The 15,000-nt window shown below is 39.1% G+C and overlaps 2 protein-coding genes across 8 annotated transcripts in view; one reads left to right on the forward strand and one right to left on the reverse strand.

Annotated features, from left to right (window-relative positions):
- The window catches only part of LOC137979040 (uncharacterized), a 12,415-nt gene extending 2,123 nt beyond the window's left edge, over positions 1-10,292 (reverse strand). Inside the window, exons 1-2 of one of the 6 annotated variants that reach the window (XM_068826198.1) lie at positions 10,002-10,274; positions 1-738 (exon numbers count right to left, since the gene is read on the reverse strand). The exon at positions 1-738 is cut by the window's left edge and continues 2,123 nt beyond it. In XM_068826198.1, coding sequence (XP_068682299.1) covers positions 1-709 — 709 coding nt within the window. In that variant the 5' untranslated portion in view covers positions 710-738; positions 10,002-10,274. Of the gene's footprint in view, positions 739-3,566; positions 3,676-8,893; positions 9,690-10,001 lie in introns of those variants that run through there. The other 5 variants (XM_068826197.1, XM_068826199.1, XM_068826200.1 and 2 more) reach the window with 5 other exon arrangements.
- Positions 7,156-15,000, forward strand: part of LOC137979041 (calcium/calmodulin-dependent protein kinase type II alpha chain-like) — an 8,188-nt gene continuing 343 nt past the window's right edge. Inside the window, exons 1-3 of one of the 2 annotated variants that reach the window (XM_068826204.1) lie at positions 7,156-7,283; positions 11,298-11,692; positions 12,502-15,000. The exon at positions 12,502-15,000 is cut by the window's right edge and continues 343 nt beyond it. In XM_068826204.1, the coding sequence (XP_068682305.1) occupies positions 11,342-11,692; positions 12,502-13,032 (882 nt within the window). In that variant the 5' untranslated portion in view covers positions 7,156-7,283; positions 11,298-11,341 and the 3' untranslated portion in view covers positions 13,033-15,000. Of the gene's footprint in view, positions 7,284-8,401; positions 8,874-11,297; positions 11,693-12,501 lie in introns of those variants that run through there. The other variant, XM_068826203.1, reaches the window with a different exon arrangement.

Here is a 15,000-nt window from a genome sequence, read left to right on the forward strand (position 1 = left end):
TAATGTTCTCATTCAAAATGGCATCTTCTAGCATGACGAACACATCAGATGCTGTTAATCTTAAATTCGAGCAACCATTTACGATCTGGCAGATTTCAATCGTATTAAAAGCTGCAATGCCTCGTAACAAAATCTCTTTTTCGCAGATTTCGACCACTTTGTGATTTCTCTCCTGGATCTTGCCCAAAGCCCACAATAAATTCGCAAGGTTCCTAGAGTTGCACTCAAAGATCGCATCGGAGATATTATCAAGCAATTCAACATACGCGCTTGCTAGTCCCTGTTGTGACGTTTGTCTCTCTTTTTCCAACAATTTTCTCTGTCTTGTATCCACTTCAGCTATCTTGGCCATCTTGAACAGTATATGCACTTTGTCTCCAACAGATGCAAATTCCTTAACACTCGCAAACAATTCGAGGTGCTGTAAGGTGTTTTTTAGAGGTGCTAATTTAACATTCAGGCGTTCCACGTATCCTGGATCCTTTGCAACTGATGCAGGAAAGTAGGATGAACACATGTAGTTAAACATGAGATTGGGGATAAAGATTGGATTCAATTTCCTTTTCGGTTTTGGACTTGCCACAAGTGTACATAATGGCCTCAGGTACACGTTTTCGACCCTTTTCAATGTGCTGGATGAAAACACTGCAGGAAAACAAGGACAGAGACGCACAAGATGAAAGGGCCTTGAAACAGACACGGCAAGCATCTTCACGAGCAATCCACAGGTCCTCTGTTCTGATGAAGAAAAAAATCAATTTATCAGAAGATATTATTCATAATGAATTACACTAATATTAATATTATTATTATTGTCCATAATAATAATAATAATAATAATAATTATAATAATAATAATAATTATAATAATAATAATAATAATAATAATAATAATAATAATAATAATTTGTAGGGACAAAGGTGATACCCATAGTGCTGGAGGTATTGGGAACAATACTGCTGAGGTTAAAAGAAAATCTGAAGACCATTGGTATGGACACATCCACTGAACTGATTCAAAGATCTGCACTTTTGGGGATGGCAATGAACTTTTATACCAGGTAATCTGTGATCATTCTGAAAAGACCAGTGGTAGTTTCAATTTCAGTCCCAGTGGAGTGCGGGGATGAATGTGTTAACCTTTTCACACCCTCTCTAAAGAAAAGTACGCCTGATCACAGGTTAACACAAATAATGCAGAAGGCAATACTGACAAGTGACAAGTTTCTGCAATATTTATCTGATTAGCTTGAAAGAATAGGTGCCCTCGCAATTATCTTTCCTGGCTCCACCAATAGCGAGGCCTTAAATTTAGCCGGTATATCAACCCTCCAAGATCGTAGATTAGCGGCTTGTCAGAAATTTATTACGCAGCTTAATCCGGATAACCCGGTTTACAAGCTAGTAGCTAGTAGATTAGAATCTACGAGTGCTTCTGCCTACTACTCACTCAGATCGAGAGATAGGGTAAGAGCTAAGGTAACTGCCACAAATAGGTTTGGTGACTTTGTCACAAACAAATACGCTACTGACTTGATGTAATATGTTTATTAGGGTAGTTTGTATTATTTATGTATAAATTATATATCGTATTCAGCATTTATAAGTATCTATTTATTCCTAAAGTTACATCTTACCAGACCTGTAATTCAGATTATAATCTGATAGAGGTTTCAATAAACAAACCTACTACTATAATTACAAGTACTTTGAATCTCACAAGAACATTAAGGATCCTAGGCTGATATGAAAACATTTTCATAGTTTTGCCCACTTGCATTGATAATATGTGAATTCAGTGATGGATCCACATTGAGAATGAAAATTAAATAAGAATCTGTTAAGTTGCTACAGTGGTGAATGACATCTGAGTTTAAGTGATCAGGCTGAGGATTTTAGTATGTTGATCTGCATATATAAGTTTTTAGCTTTTGGTGTGTTGATGTATATAACATTAGTATATTATTGAATCACACACAGTCCAAACATGACAAATTATCACCACTGTGCTATCCCAGCTCCCTCTTTGTAAATTGCCAACTGGTTGCCTCCTGCCAGTTGGGGTTTTTAATCATAACTTCTGTTAAGTTTGAATTGTTTCCTTTAGATAATTAAAGGTGGGGCGCCTGTGAACTATTGTAGCTTGATAGCTAAGAGTACCTCCACTATAGACAAAGCATTTACATTTTTACCAACACCAGGGTAAAAACAATGAAAGAAAAACACAAGCAAACAGGGGCCGGTTGCTCGAATCCTGGTTAGCGCTAACCGTTGGTTAAGAGGTGTCAAAACCTACAGGTTTCCATAATATTTAACGCTGGTTAGCGCTAAGCGTGCTTCAAGCAACCCGAGCCAGAAGCAAGACTTATTTTGTTGACTTGACTTAGGGTGCGTTTGATTGACCGTATCCCAGAATAGGAATACATGGAATAGAAGATTGAAATCCTTAGTTTTTACGAAGATTGACATTAAACTTGTCAAACACCATCTTAAAAGCTATTTTAAACATATCTTTATTATCCTTGTTGCTTCAAAACGCCACATATATCATTTTAAATCATCACTCGATGTATTCTTATTCCGGAATAGGGTCAATCAAACGCACCTTCACCGCAGTTTTGGTACTGATAAGCCATAAATTAAAGCCCATTGACTCTCAGCTGACTCTATCACTTAGCATTATTTAAGGCTATTTGCTCTGCGCCGAGTTGCTCGAAGAATGGTTTTGGTTAACCATTTGTTAAGAAATGAGGAAAGTTAATACATGTGAAAGCCATATACATTTGAACTGCAGAAAGATGAATCAAGTTAAGATGCTGATCGTGGAAGTTGTTAATTAACGTTACTTTAGCATCTTAACTAATTTGATCCTTTCTTTTTAAGAAATATTAAAAGCTGTAAAATGTCATGGTATTGATCGCAGGTTAATACATATTTTGGGACAAACCAACACTTAACGCATAGGTCAAACATGTTAATTTGAAGCTTTCTGTTTAATTTTGAATTACCATTGTCGTAGTCTTAATTACTGTCATTATTATTATTGTAATTTCTCTAGTATTTATATTTCACCGTAATTTATTGTTCATTTCACACTGAAGATGGCAGAGGCAACTGCCGAAACATGTCTGTAAAACTCAGGAGTGTCGTGTTTTTCTTAAAATTAGTTTCTTCACTGCTTTTATCTAGACCATTTCAAAGCCATATACATTTGAACTGCAGAAAGATGAATCAAGTTAAGTTGCTGATCGTGGAAGTTGTTAATTAACGTTACTTCAGCATCTTAACTAATTTGATTCCTTTTTTAACAAATATTAAAAGCTGTAAAATGTCATGGTATTGATCGCAGGTTAGCAGGAACCATGCTTCGAACAACCACGGCCCGAACTTCTCTTAGTCTACTTTATTTACTTTTATTTACTTTTCTCGAAGCCTTTAAATTAATTTTAATTTCAAATATCAATTCAAATCTGCATCGAAACCAATCACTAGTATAGTTACTTTTACCGTCCGATCGCAAAAAAACGCTATTTGATCCCACTGATTAGCCCAGATGAGATACTTACTTAAACTTACTTGTATAGCCTCTCGACTTCTAGGAAAATATGTATGTATGACTATGTACTTCGTACCTTTATAAGATAGTTAGTAATTGTAAGTCGCCATTTTGTCAAACACAGTTGGCTTAGCGACCGCTCCGGTTTCATCATATAGCTTCCAGGGTGGGCTGGGTACCTCATTGGCAACCTCATTGTCCGCAGGCTATAGACCTTGGCCCGCTTCCTCGAAAGCCGATTAACTTAATCCAGGATTAGCGTAAACTTGGTTTCACGTTTTCAACTTTTTGGTGAAAGTTTCTTTTGTTTATTTTTGTTTTTCAAGATTGATGTCTTCTCATGTAAAGTTCTGCCGAAAATCTGCGTTGAACAGCATTTGGGAGTAGAGAAATAAACTGCTTGGTTAATTTTTAATCTTAGATTAGCATTAATCGGCTTTTGAGGAACTGGGCCCTTATTCATAAATGGCGGTCGCATTTATAATTCTTTTGTCCAAGTGCAAATTAGCCTACCAAGCCTCGATACCATACAATGAATTGAAAAGAATTCTTGCTCTAAAATGAGGCTTGGTAGGCTAATTTTCACTTGGATAAAAGAATTATAAATGTGACCGCCAATGAATAAGGTCTATGACTTTATAAAAGTAATGTTGTATTCTTGAGCTCTTTTAGGCCCCGTTTTATAATGGAGAAAAGTTGTCCAGGAAAGAAGGACTAACAGCCTACACGAGTCGAGTCACCCTGGGCGAACCAACTTTGGCTACACTTGCTGTAACCCTTTCAGCCCTAACGGTGGCCCTTACCTTGCGAACAGAGCCTCTCTAAAACTCACCAGAGGGCAAGCAAAAGAGGCTCTGTAGAAATCATGTCAAGTTTCTTAGGTCGCCGCAGTCCGAGTTTCTGGGCTAGTCACTCCGGTCAAACCGGTTTAGGCAGCGCACGCATCACATTTTTGACAAGGCGAAGGTCAAAATCGAGCCTTCAGTCCGAAATCAATATGGCGTCTAGGAGTGCGATCAAGACTTGGCTTGATTTTAAACTATTTCAAAGCAACGGCTTGCGCATACTCAATAACTGACTTTACACGATTTCTACGGAGTCCTTGCTTTCGCGTCGAGTTTAGAAAGCCTCTGCTGGCAGGGTGGGTGGCCCCCATTGGCGAGTAAAATCGTCCAGTGTTAGACAGATTAAAATCATTAAACAGTCTAACACTCAGGACTGAAATGGTTATTAAACTGCTGCAAACAGTTGACAGGAGAATTGAACTTTGGGTTAGAAGTCGTGAACGCCTGATAGGGTTATACCGCTGGCCAAGTTAAGCTCTTGGGTTTGTCTCATCAGTCCACATTCTCAATCCTGGCCGGCGGGCAGGACTGGGGCTGAAGAACCCCCAACCCCAGCGTCGCCCGCCAAGTCGCGATCATCGAAGAAGACATACAGAGCGTATGCGAGTGCTTTAGCGTGGGGACTTTTGTTATGCTAGAAATAACGTTACATTACAAAGCGTGGCCTGTTATTTTTTACCTTGATTAATTATTCGTCGGTACTTGTTTGTTTATACAGTTCAAGTTGTTGTGAAATGAGTATGATAAAAATTTTAAAATGTTTTTGCACTCTAAGCTCAGCAGTATTGCTTTAATTTCAGGGAAAAGGCTGTTTGGTTATAATGCCGTTCTCAGTGTTTGGTTAGAGAGCGCAACGCCATTGAAAACGTTAATGCTATAACTTTGATGAGCCAGATCATCCTCCCTTAACCAAAAAGAGTACCTAAACTGGTCTATTTTTCGACTTCGACGCCTGTGGCCGTGACTTCTCATTACTGAATTTTGCGTTAGTGCTAGTGATAAAAGAAACTTTAAAATGTTTGATGATGAATGCTACAGTTTGAAAAAGTAGTAGTCATTTGGCTCAAGACCGCGTGTGTGAAGCGGCTACATAATGAGTTTATACAGGAGCCCATCACCTGGAGCGTGCAACTTACCTATTTTCGTGCAACGGCGTTTTCACAAGTAAGGTTATTTTTAGATTGAATTTCCCGCTAATGAGACTCCCACAGGAGCCCGATGACCAATTACAAGAAATTAAACTGACGTCATAGGGTCACCGAACCGGAACTGCCTTTGTTTTTTACCTAATTCGCTGGAAGGGCTAGCCTAAAAATAAACCTACTTGTGATAACGCCGTTTCACAGACGCTGTATGGAAGTTGCACGCCCCAGAAGTCCAGATGGGCTCCTGGTTTATATTGGATTTCAAAAACATTTTAACCTCGTCCCCAGGATCTTCTACACCAGCCGCCTTGTTGAAAGGCGAGAAGACCCTGGGACGAGTCATGCTTTGCAGAGTAGTTTGTGACGTCACACGAACAGACTACTCTTGTTATTCACGCCTCGGTCATTGATGCAAACCAAACGAGTGGATCCCCTCAGTTAGTGCAAAAGGAGGGCTCAGGTTTTTTTTACAAAGCTTGCGCGTGCGCCGTGTATAAAATATTTAAGTACACTTTAATACTAAGTTCCGTGAAAAATCCACGATTGAGATGGGACTTCGTAGTCAAAAATAAATAACTGCCATGAAAAGGATAATGATGGATAATAAGCTTCACGGACGCGATAACAGGTCCACGTACATCGGCCTTTATGCAAAACTTTGCGGACAAGTGGTCATAGTCACCGGCTGAAATCACCTTCAAAACCATTGAGCTTACAAAGGGTTCGCGTGCTTTAAGTACTTGTGAAAGAAATACTTAAGGACAATGAGATAATTTACGTTTCAAATGATGAAGAAGTGTATGGGATTAGAAAGTCTTAATTAAACCTTCTCGAACCAAGATTAAGAAAGACAAGAGACATAATCCGATTTCAGAATTCGATGGCTAAAGAATGTCGTTCACTTTGTTCCCAAAAAATAAGGAAAGCGATTTAAGCGAACTCAAAATAAAATCCTTCATTTAGAACTCAAGGATCAAGATTTGAAATATTAATCTCCTCCAAATTAACCTTAACTTGCCTTTACTTATTGGCCGTCATTAATGACAACTAAATAAAATTCGCTTTCTCTCGTTGCGTTTTTTCCTTAAAGGGGCTAGGTCACGCTATTTTAGGTAATTTTGTTTAATTTTGTTAATTATGAGCTCTAAACGTCCAATTGCAGAGCAAGAGTCTTTGATTTGCAAAATCACGGCAACATAACAACTGAGAATGATTTTCAAGTTTTGTAAATGACATTTTGATATAGACTGATATAAATTTGAAAAAAGGTGGGCCGACGTTTTTCAAATTTACCCAAATTCAATCCATTTCAATCCTCTCCAGTTTTGTCCACCCATGTCCCTCCTCGGCTTCCCTGTGTTTTGTTAGAGTTCTTCTATAGTTTTGAACAGTTATTTTGACATTTTAGTTAATTCTATGACCATTCGATCAGTGCTGAAAATGCCTAAAATAGCGTGACCTAGCCCCTTTGAGGATTCTCTAATTTACTTTTTCATTTATCCATTTATTATACCGACTATTACTTATCTTATTAGATAACATTCCGTTGGGGGCTTTCATCACCCTCTGTGTGGTAGCTTCTATGGCAGCTTTGTTGGTTTAAAAGTGATACAGGTTCAGGCCATAGTGCCTCCCTTCCCTGAACTATCTCTGCACTGAATCATATAGAAGCCAATTCATTCCAGTGCAACAGTTACGTTTGATCACGCGAAAAGAATCGCAGGATACTGCCTTGAGGTTTGTCAACATTTCCATCAATTATCGAGAAAACTTTATAAACTAAGCCGTAATCATCAATATAACTTCCAAACTGAAAGTATGACTATAACAATTTGAACATGGCTAAGACTAGCTGTGACACAAAACTGGCAACGGGACCTTTTTTTTTTTTTCAATTTGTTTTTTAGTGTTTCACAGCTGGTTACAGCTAAAATCTTCACAATGTGTTTCTAATTTTGCACTCGATCGCTAAGTGACAGAGAAAAAACTATCAGATGTTATAATTAATTCCAATGCATCTTATCTGAGACGAAATGGTTTGACAGGCTTGACATATAACAAATCTAAAATAATTTTGTATTGTGTCTGTTTTCTTCCACATTACGCCGATAAGATCACAATTCTGATCATGACGGTATACAATCAGGATTAATTTAATGATGTACTGCTTGCCGAAACCGTCCAGTAAAATTTTACAGTTTTCGTTCCTCACTCACGCAGCCGGCACCCCAGGCTCTTAGGCGAAGCTTATCACAGCAGCACGTGTATCCGGATTACTTTGATTGAACAGGTTTCGGAAAACGTACGAAATTTGTTATCCTTGCCATAATCTTAACCGAACATGGTGTTGGTGTATATAAACACCGGAAAAGACGGAGAGCATCAGACACAACGGGAAGTCTGAGAGAGATTACAAGGCGCTGTACAAACACAAACATTTTCACAAGGGGACATCTAGAAAATGTCAATAAATCCTAAACTATTTGTGCAAGGAGTAATCTTGTTTATTTGTGGTTGAACGATAGCTTTTATAAAGGGTTTTTTATGGTACACGTATTTTGTTCTAATGTAAAAAGAATCGCTTTTATTCTAGATTATTCTTTAGTTTCATACACTTAAACTTTGAAACAATGACTCGAATGTTTACTCTTGGAGGTCGATCTGTGGAATAAACTAATTAAGAAACTTTCTGGTGAAATTTCCTTTGAGAAGATGGACAGAAAGGTTTCTTCTCAGTGAGACGGAAGATCAAACAAATATTTTTTAACACTACAAATATCTTATCTCAAGTTTGTCAAAGTTGTATGATATAACATCGACAGTGCCAGCGTCACAGAGTTGGTTCAATAAACAGACTCCTTTGGTCACGGTCTACTTAACACTGCTGGGATTCACAAGAAATATTGCTGTGATCAAACCAAATCAAAAACCAACCTTGCTTTTATAGCAAACAAAAAAGCAAAATAAGAAAACATTTCAAGTCCTTTCCGTTTGCAAGCCATAGGTCGGAAATAATATCGGTTGATTTATCTGCACCTTTCCGTCTGGCTTCAACGTCACACTTGATTGTTCCCAATAAGAATAATAATTACTATTTCCGCGGGCTAAAACAGAGTACTGCCGCCACAACCAAAGGATATTAACCACAACTTTCCCACTTTGTCGCCAAAAAACTCCCAAGAATTTTTATCTCTTGAAAGTCAGAGCATTTCAACATTGGGTGGATCCATTTAATTGCTCCACGGCATCGTAAGGAACGGAGAATCGATTTTCGTGACTCTCGAAAGTACCGGAGAGAAGACCAGTGTGGAAAAAGCGACTTCACAAGTAAGTTGGCTATACGAGATAATATCAACTAATCTCCCCTAATCTTCACGGTTATGGATCGTAATAATACCAAGTATAACTTGTTATCACCATTTAATCTTGACTTGTTTTCCTAACTAATTTGACAAAGCTCAGTTTAGATCAAGTCAGTTTATCGCGATTTCCGTGGAGGTTGCTTTATAAGAATTTTACCGCCAACTCTGTGGAAGTCGTGTGACGTTAGCGACCAAGCTCAATATGAATTTAACCTTAATCGAAGACAACAAAAATTTTCGATATTTGCCAATAAGCCAAACTGAAGGACGTCTTCTTCTTGAACTCACCACCATGATCAAGAATATATATTTTTTGTGGTGCAAAACAAGTTCGTCATTAACAGTGAACATTCAACATTTTATTCATTTCCATTATCAGAGATTTGTTATATTTTATCTTAGAACCGGTCCTAAGCGATCAGCAGCTTTTCCGTAGAAATGCCTCTGTGAGGTCTTCACCCCATTTAAATAAGATTTGTTTTGTATTTATCGCACAATTTTTCGCGACATGCACTGACACTGTATTTTCAGTGATTTCAATCTGTTCAATTGGGATGACAGATTTTATTATCTGCATAACTAGCTTTTTAGACTTAATTAACCTCAAGATTTACACTCAAGTTCAAAATATTTCTTGACCAACATCGTTTATTAATTCTTGGCACCAAAATAAAACTCCTATGATCCTTTTTGTGAAAGTGACCTTGATCCAAAGCCACATTCCTCCAGTCCTGGCAACGTTTCATGATATCTATGACCGCCACTTGAAAATGCCCGTGACCTGCAAAGTATATTGTTCAAACTGCATCGGAAGCCAGTATGAAAATAAACCAGCTTTTTTAAAATGTGATTTGTGAAAAAACTAACAACTCTACAAGTCTCCTTTTTAACACAGTGTATAAAAGCTTATTGTGTTATTGGCCACGGCTTAAATTTGACCTTGGACAGTTTCACCCTCTGTCGAAGAAGGGAGGCTTTCTTTCTTGAGGTAGAGGTTTAAAGTCGTTCGCACGTAATAGGTTTTTGGCGCGGCGGTTCCATCAGCGATAGTGGTGGTTTTATATCTCGCTTAAAATAACCTAGGGGCGCTTACCTTACGCTCTGTAGGGAAGGGCTGGGGGGAGGTTCCGGGCGTACTACCACTGATATTGTAGGGTTTTCGCGGTGCTTCATCCTTGAATAGCTTTTTTGGCAATTACAAAGGTGATCCTTCGGTAACTATGCATATCAATGACGCAGGAGCCTCACAAAACGCACAGAATTTACCAACTTTCGATGGGATGGGTTGAATTACTGCCGTTGCATGCCCCCAATGAACAGACCCTCTCCTTTCCCCCGGACAGCAACACAGATACCCAATCAAGGCTGTGATGTATTTATAAAGATTTCAGAGAATGCTAAAACACGCATCAAACGCGTCAGCGCGAAACGTGACCAGCAATAAAGGGATCGTGAACAGAGGGAAACGAAGGAGTGGCGAAGAAAGGAAAACGTGACCCGATTTCGCCATAAAAATGTGAAGTGAATTTTCGTGTAATAGAATTGATCGCTAATTCCGGATATTCGTGAATCCACGGGCGGTTCTTAAGTGTTTCATTATAAGCTTATGCAAATTGCTTCTTGTGGAGAGAAACGACAAAGGACAGGCATTTAAAATGCATATTCAAGTGGTCTTGATGATTCTACAAACATCATCAAAAATCACTTTGACTCTTGGTACGAATTTTGCAATCCTTGAAATCAGTCAATTTTAATTACGCAGACCTTCGCATTATTGTCCTTCGAAGACTTAAGGAATTTTCTCACGTCTACTTTTCCCTAAGTTTTTATACCAAATCTTTAAATTATTGCGGTAAAATTATTCGAAACACTCAGGTATCCTTGTTTTTCCTCAGGAGCAATTTAATTTTGCTGCGGAAGAAAGCTCTTTTGATCAAAATAGCTATTGCAATAATCACAGTTGACCAGGATCGCCTCCAGAAAATATTTGCTGTGTTGTAAAGAAATAGCTTCAAAGGAGAAATCAGAATTCAAATATACGGCTTACGATTTTGTTGGCTGACTGGCTGAACTAGGATGTACATGTAATGACCCGAGACCTGCCGGGGGGTTGGGGGTAAGGGGGACAAGGCGTGTCTCTCCGGGGGAACGGGCACAGTGACACTTTGTTAAGTTGGCGGTGTACTAACATTGGTCGATAGGGACTGGGTCCAAGCGTTTGCTCAACCTCGTTTTGGGACCCGGTGATGGGTGGCCGTACGTTGGTTTCTATCTAGTGCAGCAGCAACTTACGAATTAATTAATATATATATATATATTATATAAAGGAATAATTTAGAATCCGCGGTTGACTTCGAAAAATGTTAACATGAAATTTCTTCCCTTTCAGAACCTGGTTCACCTCGGATGTACGAAAGGAAAGACAAATAAACAATGCACAACGTTCAGGGAGAGACGTTCAATCGAGATTTCGAAATCCAAGAGTTTATTGCGAAGGGAACCTTTGCAAAGGTGTCCAAGTGCGTCGAGAGAGACACGGGTTGTATATTCGCTGTCAAAGCATTTCACGCTGGAGATGATGTTTACGACAAAGAACGAATCGACAGTGAAATTGAAATTTGGAGGACATTAAGGCATCATAACATTGTGCATTTACACAACTCTTTTTATGAGTGCAGTACAGTATGGGTAGTGTTGGAGTTTGTTGATGGCAAGACGCTGTTCGACGACCTTGTAAGTGGAACTGACTTCTCTGAGGAAGAAAGTCGAATGATCATGCAACAGGTACAAGTCATATAAGTATTTTTTTTTTTGTTACAGATAATGCTTAGATGTTAAAAGATAACAAAGAAAAGACATTAATTAAACCCTTGAAAGTTCGAATGTTCTTGTATAGTCATTTATTCAAGGTTTGTCATCATCACTATAATCCTTTTCGCTCGGTTGAGTACGGCAACCCGGCGCAAGGCAACTTCCATGATTTGTCCTAATCTCGGGCATTTTCCTCCCAAAAGGCAGCAAACATCATTTCAGTCAATACTAAGGATAACGTGTTTCAGCAGAATTCAAACCAAGAATTCATTACGTCATCGGCTTCAGCCCTATTGCGATGTCTCAGAAATTTGAAACAATAACGATTGTCTCCAGGCCCCAGTAGTTCAAACGTCGGATAACTTTATCCGGTGGATAAGTCACTCTCCATAAGTTTCAATCTCTGCAAAGATTTAAGAATTTGCCTTCGTAACTGTGAATGTGCACACTCTAAGCACATCTAGTTAAAAGGCGTGTAAGAAAATCTTGGCCAACGGTTAACGCGAAGTATATTTTATACCCCGGATAAAGTTATCCCGCGCCCTTTGAACCACTTGGGCTCTGGGGAAGATCGTACTCTCCAGTATCGCAAGCCCCACTCGAGAACAAGAGAATGGGCCTTAAGCTTTCTATTTCTAATAATAATAACAATGGAAATAACATAGGCATTCCATTTGTTTCTGGAAATCAGTCTACTCTACCCTCCTCTCCTCCAAGATACCATGGATATTTCATTCCGCAGAACTGGATACTTACGACACTTTGACAACTTTTCTTTTTAGATAATTGAGGCCCTTGATTACCTCCACCGACGAAGAATTGTTCACCGAGATATTAAGGCCGACAACATTATCTTACAAAAGGCAAATGGTAAAACCACTGTGAAACTGACAGACTTTGGACTTGCGCGCCGCCTTCCACGTGACTCTGACGTTATCACGTGTGACGTAGAAGGTGCGCCACTGTATCTGGCCCCTGAAACAATTTTAGCCGATCCCGTTGGGACAGCGGTTGATATCTGGGCATGCGGAGTTGTGCTGTTCTTGTTACTTGTGGGACATCCACCTTTCTGGCAAAGCGATGATAAAAAACTTATGTCGATGATTGTCGGAGGACGTTACCACATGGCGGCGCGCTACTGGAACCAAGTGTCAGATGATGCTATAGTCCTTGTCAAAAGGATGCTAGTTATCCATCCTGAAAAACGAGTCACTGCTTTGAAGGCATTGAATCATCCATGGATAACAGACTTTGTGGAAAGCGAAAGAGACAATATCGTTCAAATTAAAGAGAACACAAGGAAAGCAAGATGATACGCAAATCAGCTCCAACAGACTCCTTATGTATTACAAGCAAAAGCCAACTTACAATCTCAATCAGCTTTAGAGCGGCTTTTAATTAATTTATTGCCAAAAAGCCATTTCCCAAACTGATTACATTCGCGAATCACAACCCACGCAAAGCAAGCAATGCATGTGGCGTCACAATAACTTTCAATTTGATGCTGATTGACAGAAAAGGTGTTATAAGATTTTTGGCCAATGCGCATTAAGCTTTCAAAACAAATCAATTCCAAAATTACTTTCGACGCAAAAGTGGGAATTTTAACGAAATTTTGGTCGTGCATAGAGAAGAAAATTATTTGAAAGCCTTGAATCAACGAGCTACAGATTAACAAAGCCAAAAGTTATATATTTTAATACCTAACTTTTGGACGAAAATGACCGAAAAAGTCTTGTATTTTTTTTCTGTTTTTTCCTTTTATACATATGAAAATGATTTTCAATTTTACTGGAATCCCAAGAAACTGAAAGCATGGTCTGTGAGAGGGAAAAGTACTTCAGCAATACTTTCAACTGGAACAGGGAAGGAAATTCCACTGTCAATTAATTGTGCAACCAAAGTCTGACAGAATAAAAAAATAAAAAAACAGTTTAGACAATTTAAGAATAATGCCAACTACGACTGGTATAAGGGATGAGAGGAAATTTTGCTGTGATATAATGTTTGTTTTTTACGAATGCATGAAACCAAATAATTGTGATCAGAGAGAGAAGATGTCTCTCGTAATAATTATCTTCAATCAACACGACCACGAGCAGTAGAAAAAATGGCCTCGCGAATTCTGTCTTCGAGGAGGAGCGAGCTTTTGCGCGACCACTTTTTCGTCGTACCTGTCTTCTACTACCGCTCTACTTACTTAGCGGCGAGACAGGGACTGCTCGTAGTCTACGAAGTATATGGGAGGACAAAAGGGCAGAGGGCGATGATTAGTATTTCTCATGAGCCAAATGATTACTAACTTAGAGCAACAACTTTGAGTAACAGAAATATTTCAAAGTTCATCAGTCGATTGTTTAATTGTTAACTATCGGTCACGTGATCTTAAACCACGTGGTTTACGATCATGTGATTGATAAAGACATTGTGACAAAAAAAAAACATTAACAAGGTGGACACACCGTTACACCAACCCGGTGTGGCCAACACATCACGCATGCGCACCTGGTCAATTGGCAGCCATGGACAGCTGTTTTGTGACACACCGATCTGTTATGGTGATCCGCCTTCCCACACGCTTGCCGTGGGAGAACGGCTGTACTGTTCCCAACCCAGCTTACCACATTTGTTGTGTAGAGCTGCCACTTAAACGGGTGTCCAAACCACTCACTTAAGGTACAGGTGCACTGGACTGACAAAACTTGTTTATCCCTTCCAAAAATCTCGACAAAATTTGTCTCTGCCAAATTTTCAATTTGTCAAACGTGGGCGCACTGAGACACAGCAAAATATTTGTTAACAACAAGTGTCAATCACACGAAAATAAACACCATCGCTTGCGCTTTGTTCGCCGGAAAGGTTACATGAGATCTCAGGAGTCATGGGCTTATGGTGATCTTTAACCGCTTCGATCGAATATGTTCCCTCGGCATATTATTGCTTGCATTCTATTTTTTTTCTTCCTCGAATTCGTTCAACTCCAGCAGAGGCAGTTGCTGCTTCTACTATGCCAGTGGAGGCTTCACCTTGTTTGACTGCAACTGGTTCTAGAGTACCACAACAGATTTGTCCGTAGAAGGCCGACTGAAATACTCCGACTAAAAACAGAGATCAAATTTTTCCTTCAAATCATGGCGTGTTAATTAACTAATCTGTCAGATTTCACGCCTGACAATTTATCCTGATCCGAGGCAGGACGACGGCTTCTTCGAAGTTTGGTAAGCCTTGACAAAATTTGGTAGATCTAAACATCACCGGGCGCACTTGTCTCTGGGAACTGG

This window comes from Montipora foliosa, chromosome 12 (assembly GCF_036669935.1).
Source record: "Montipora foliosa isolate CH-2021 chromosome 12, ASM3666993v2, whole genome shotgun sequence".
Lineage (NCBI taxonomy): Eukaryota > Metazoa > Cnidaria > Anthozoa > Scleractinia > Acroporidae > Montipora > Montipora foliosa.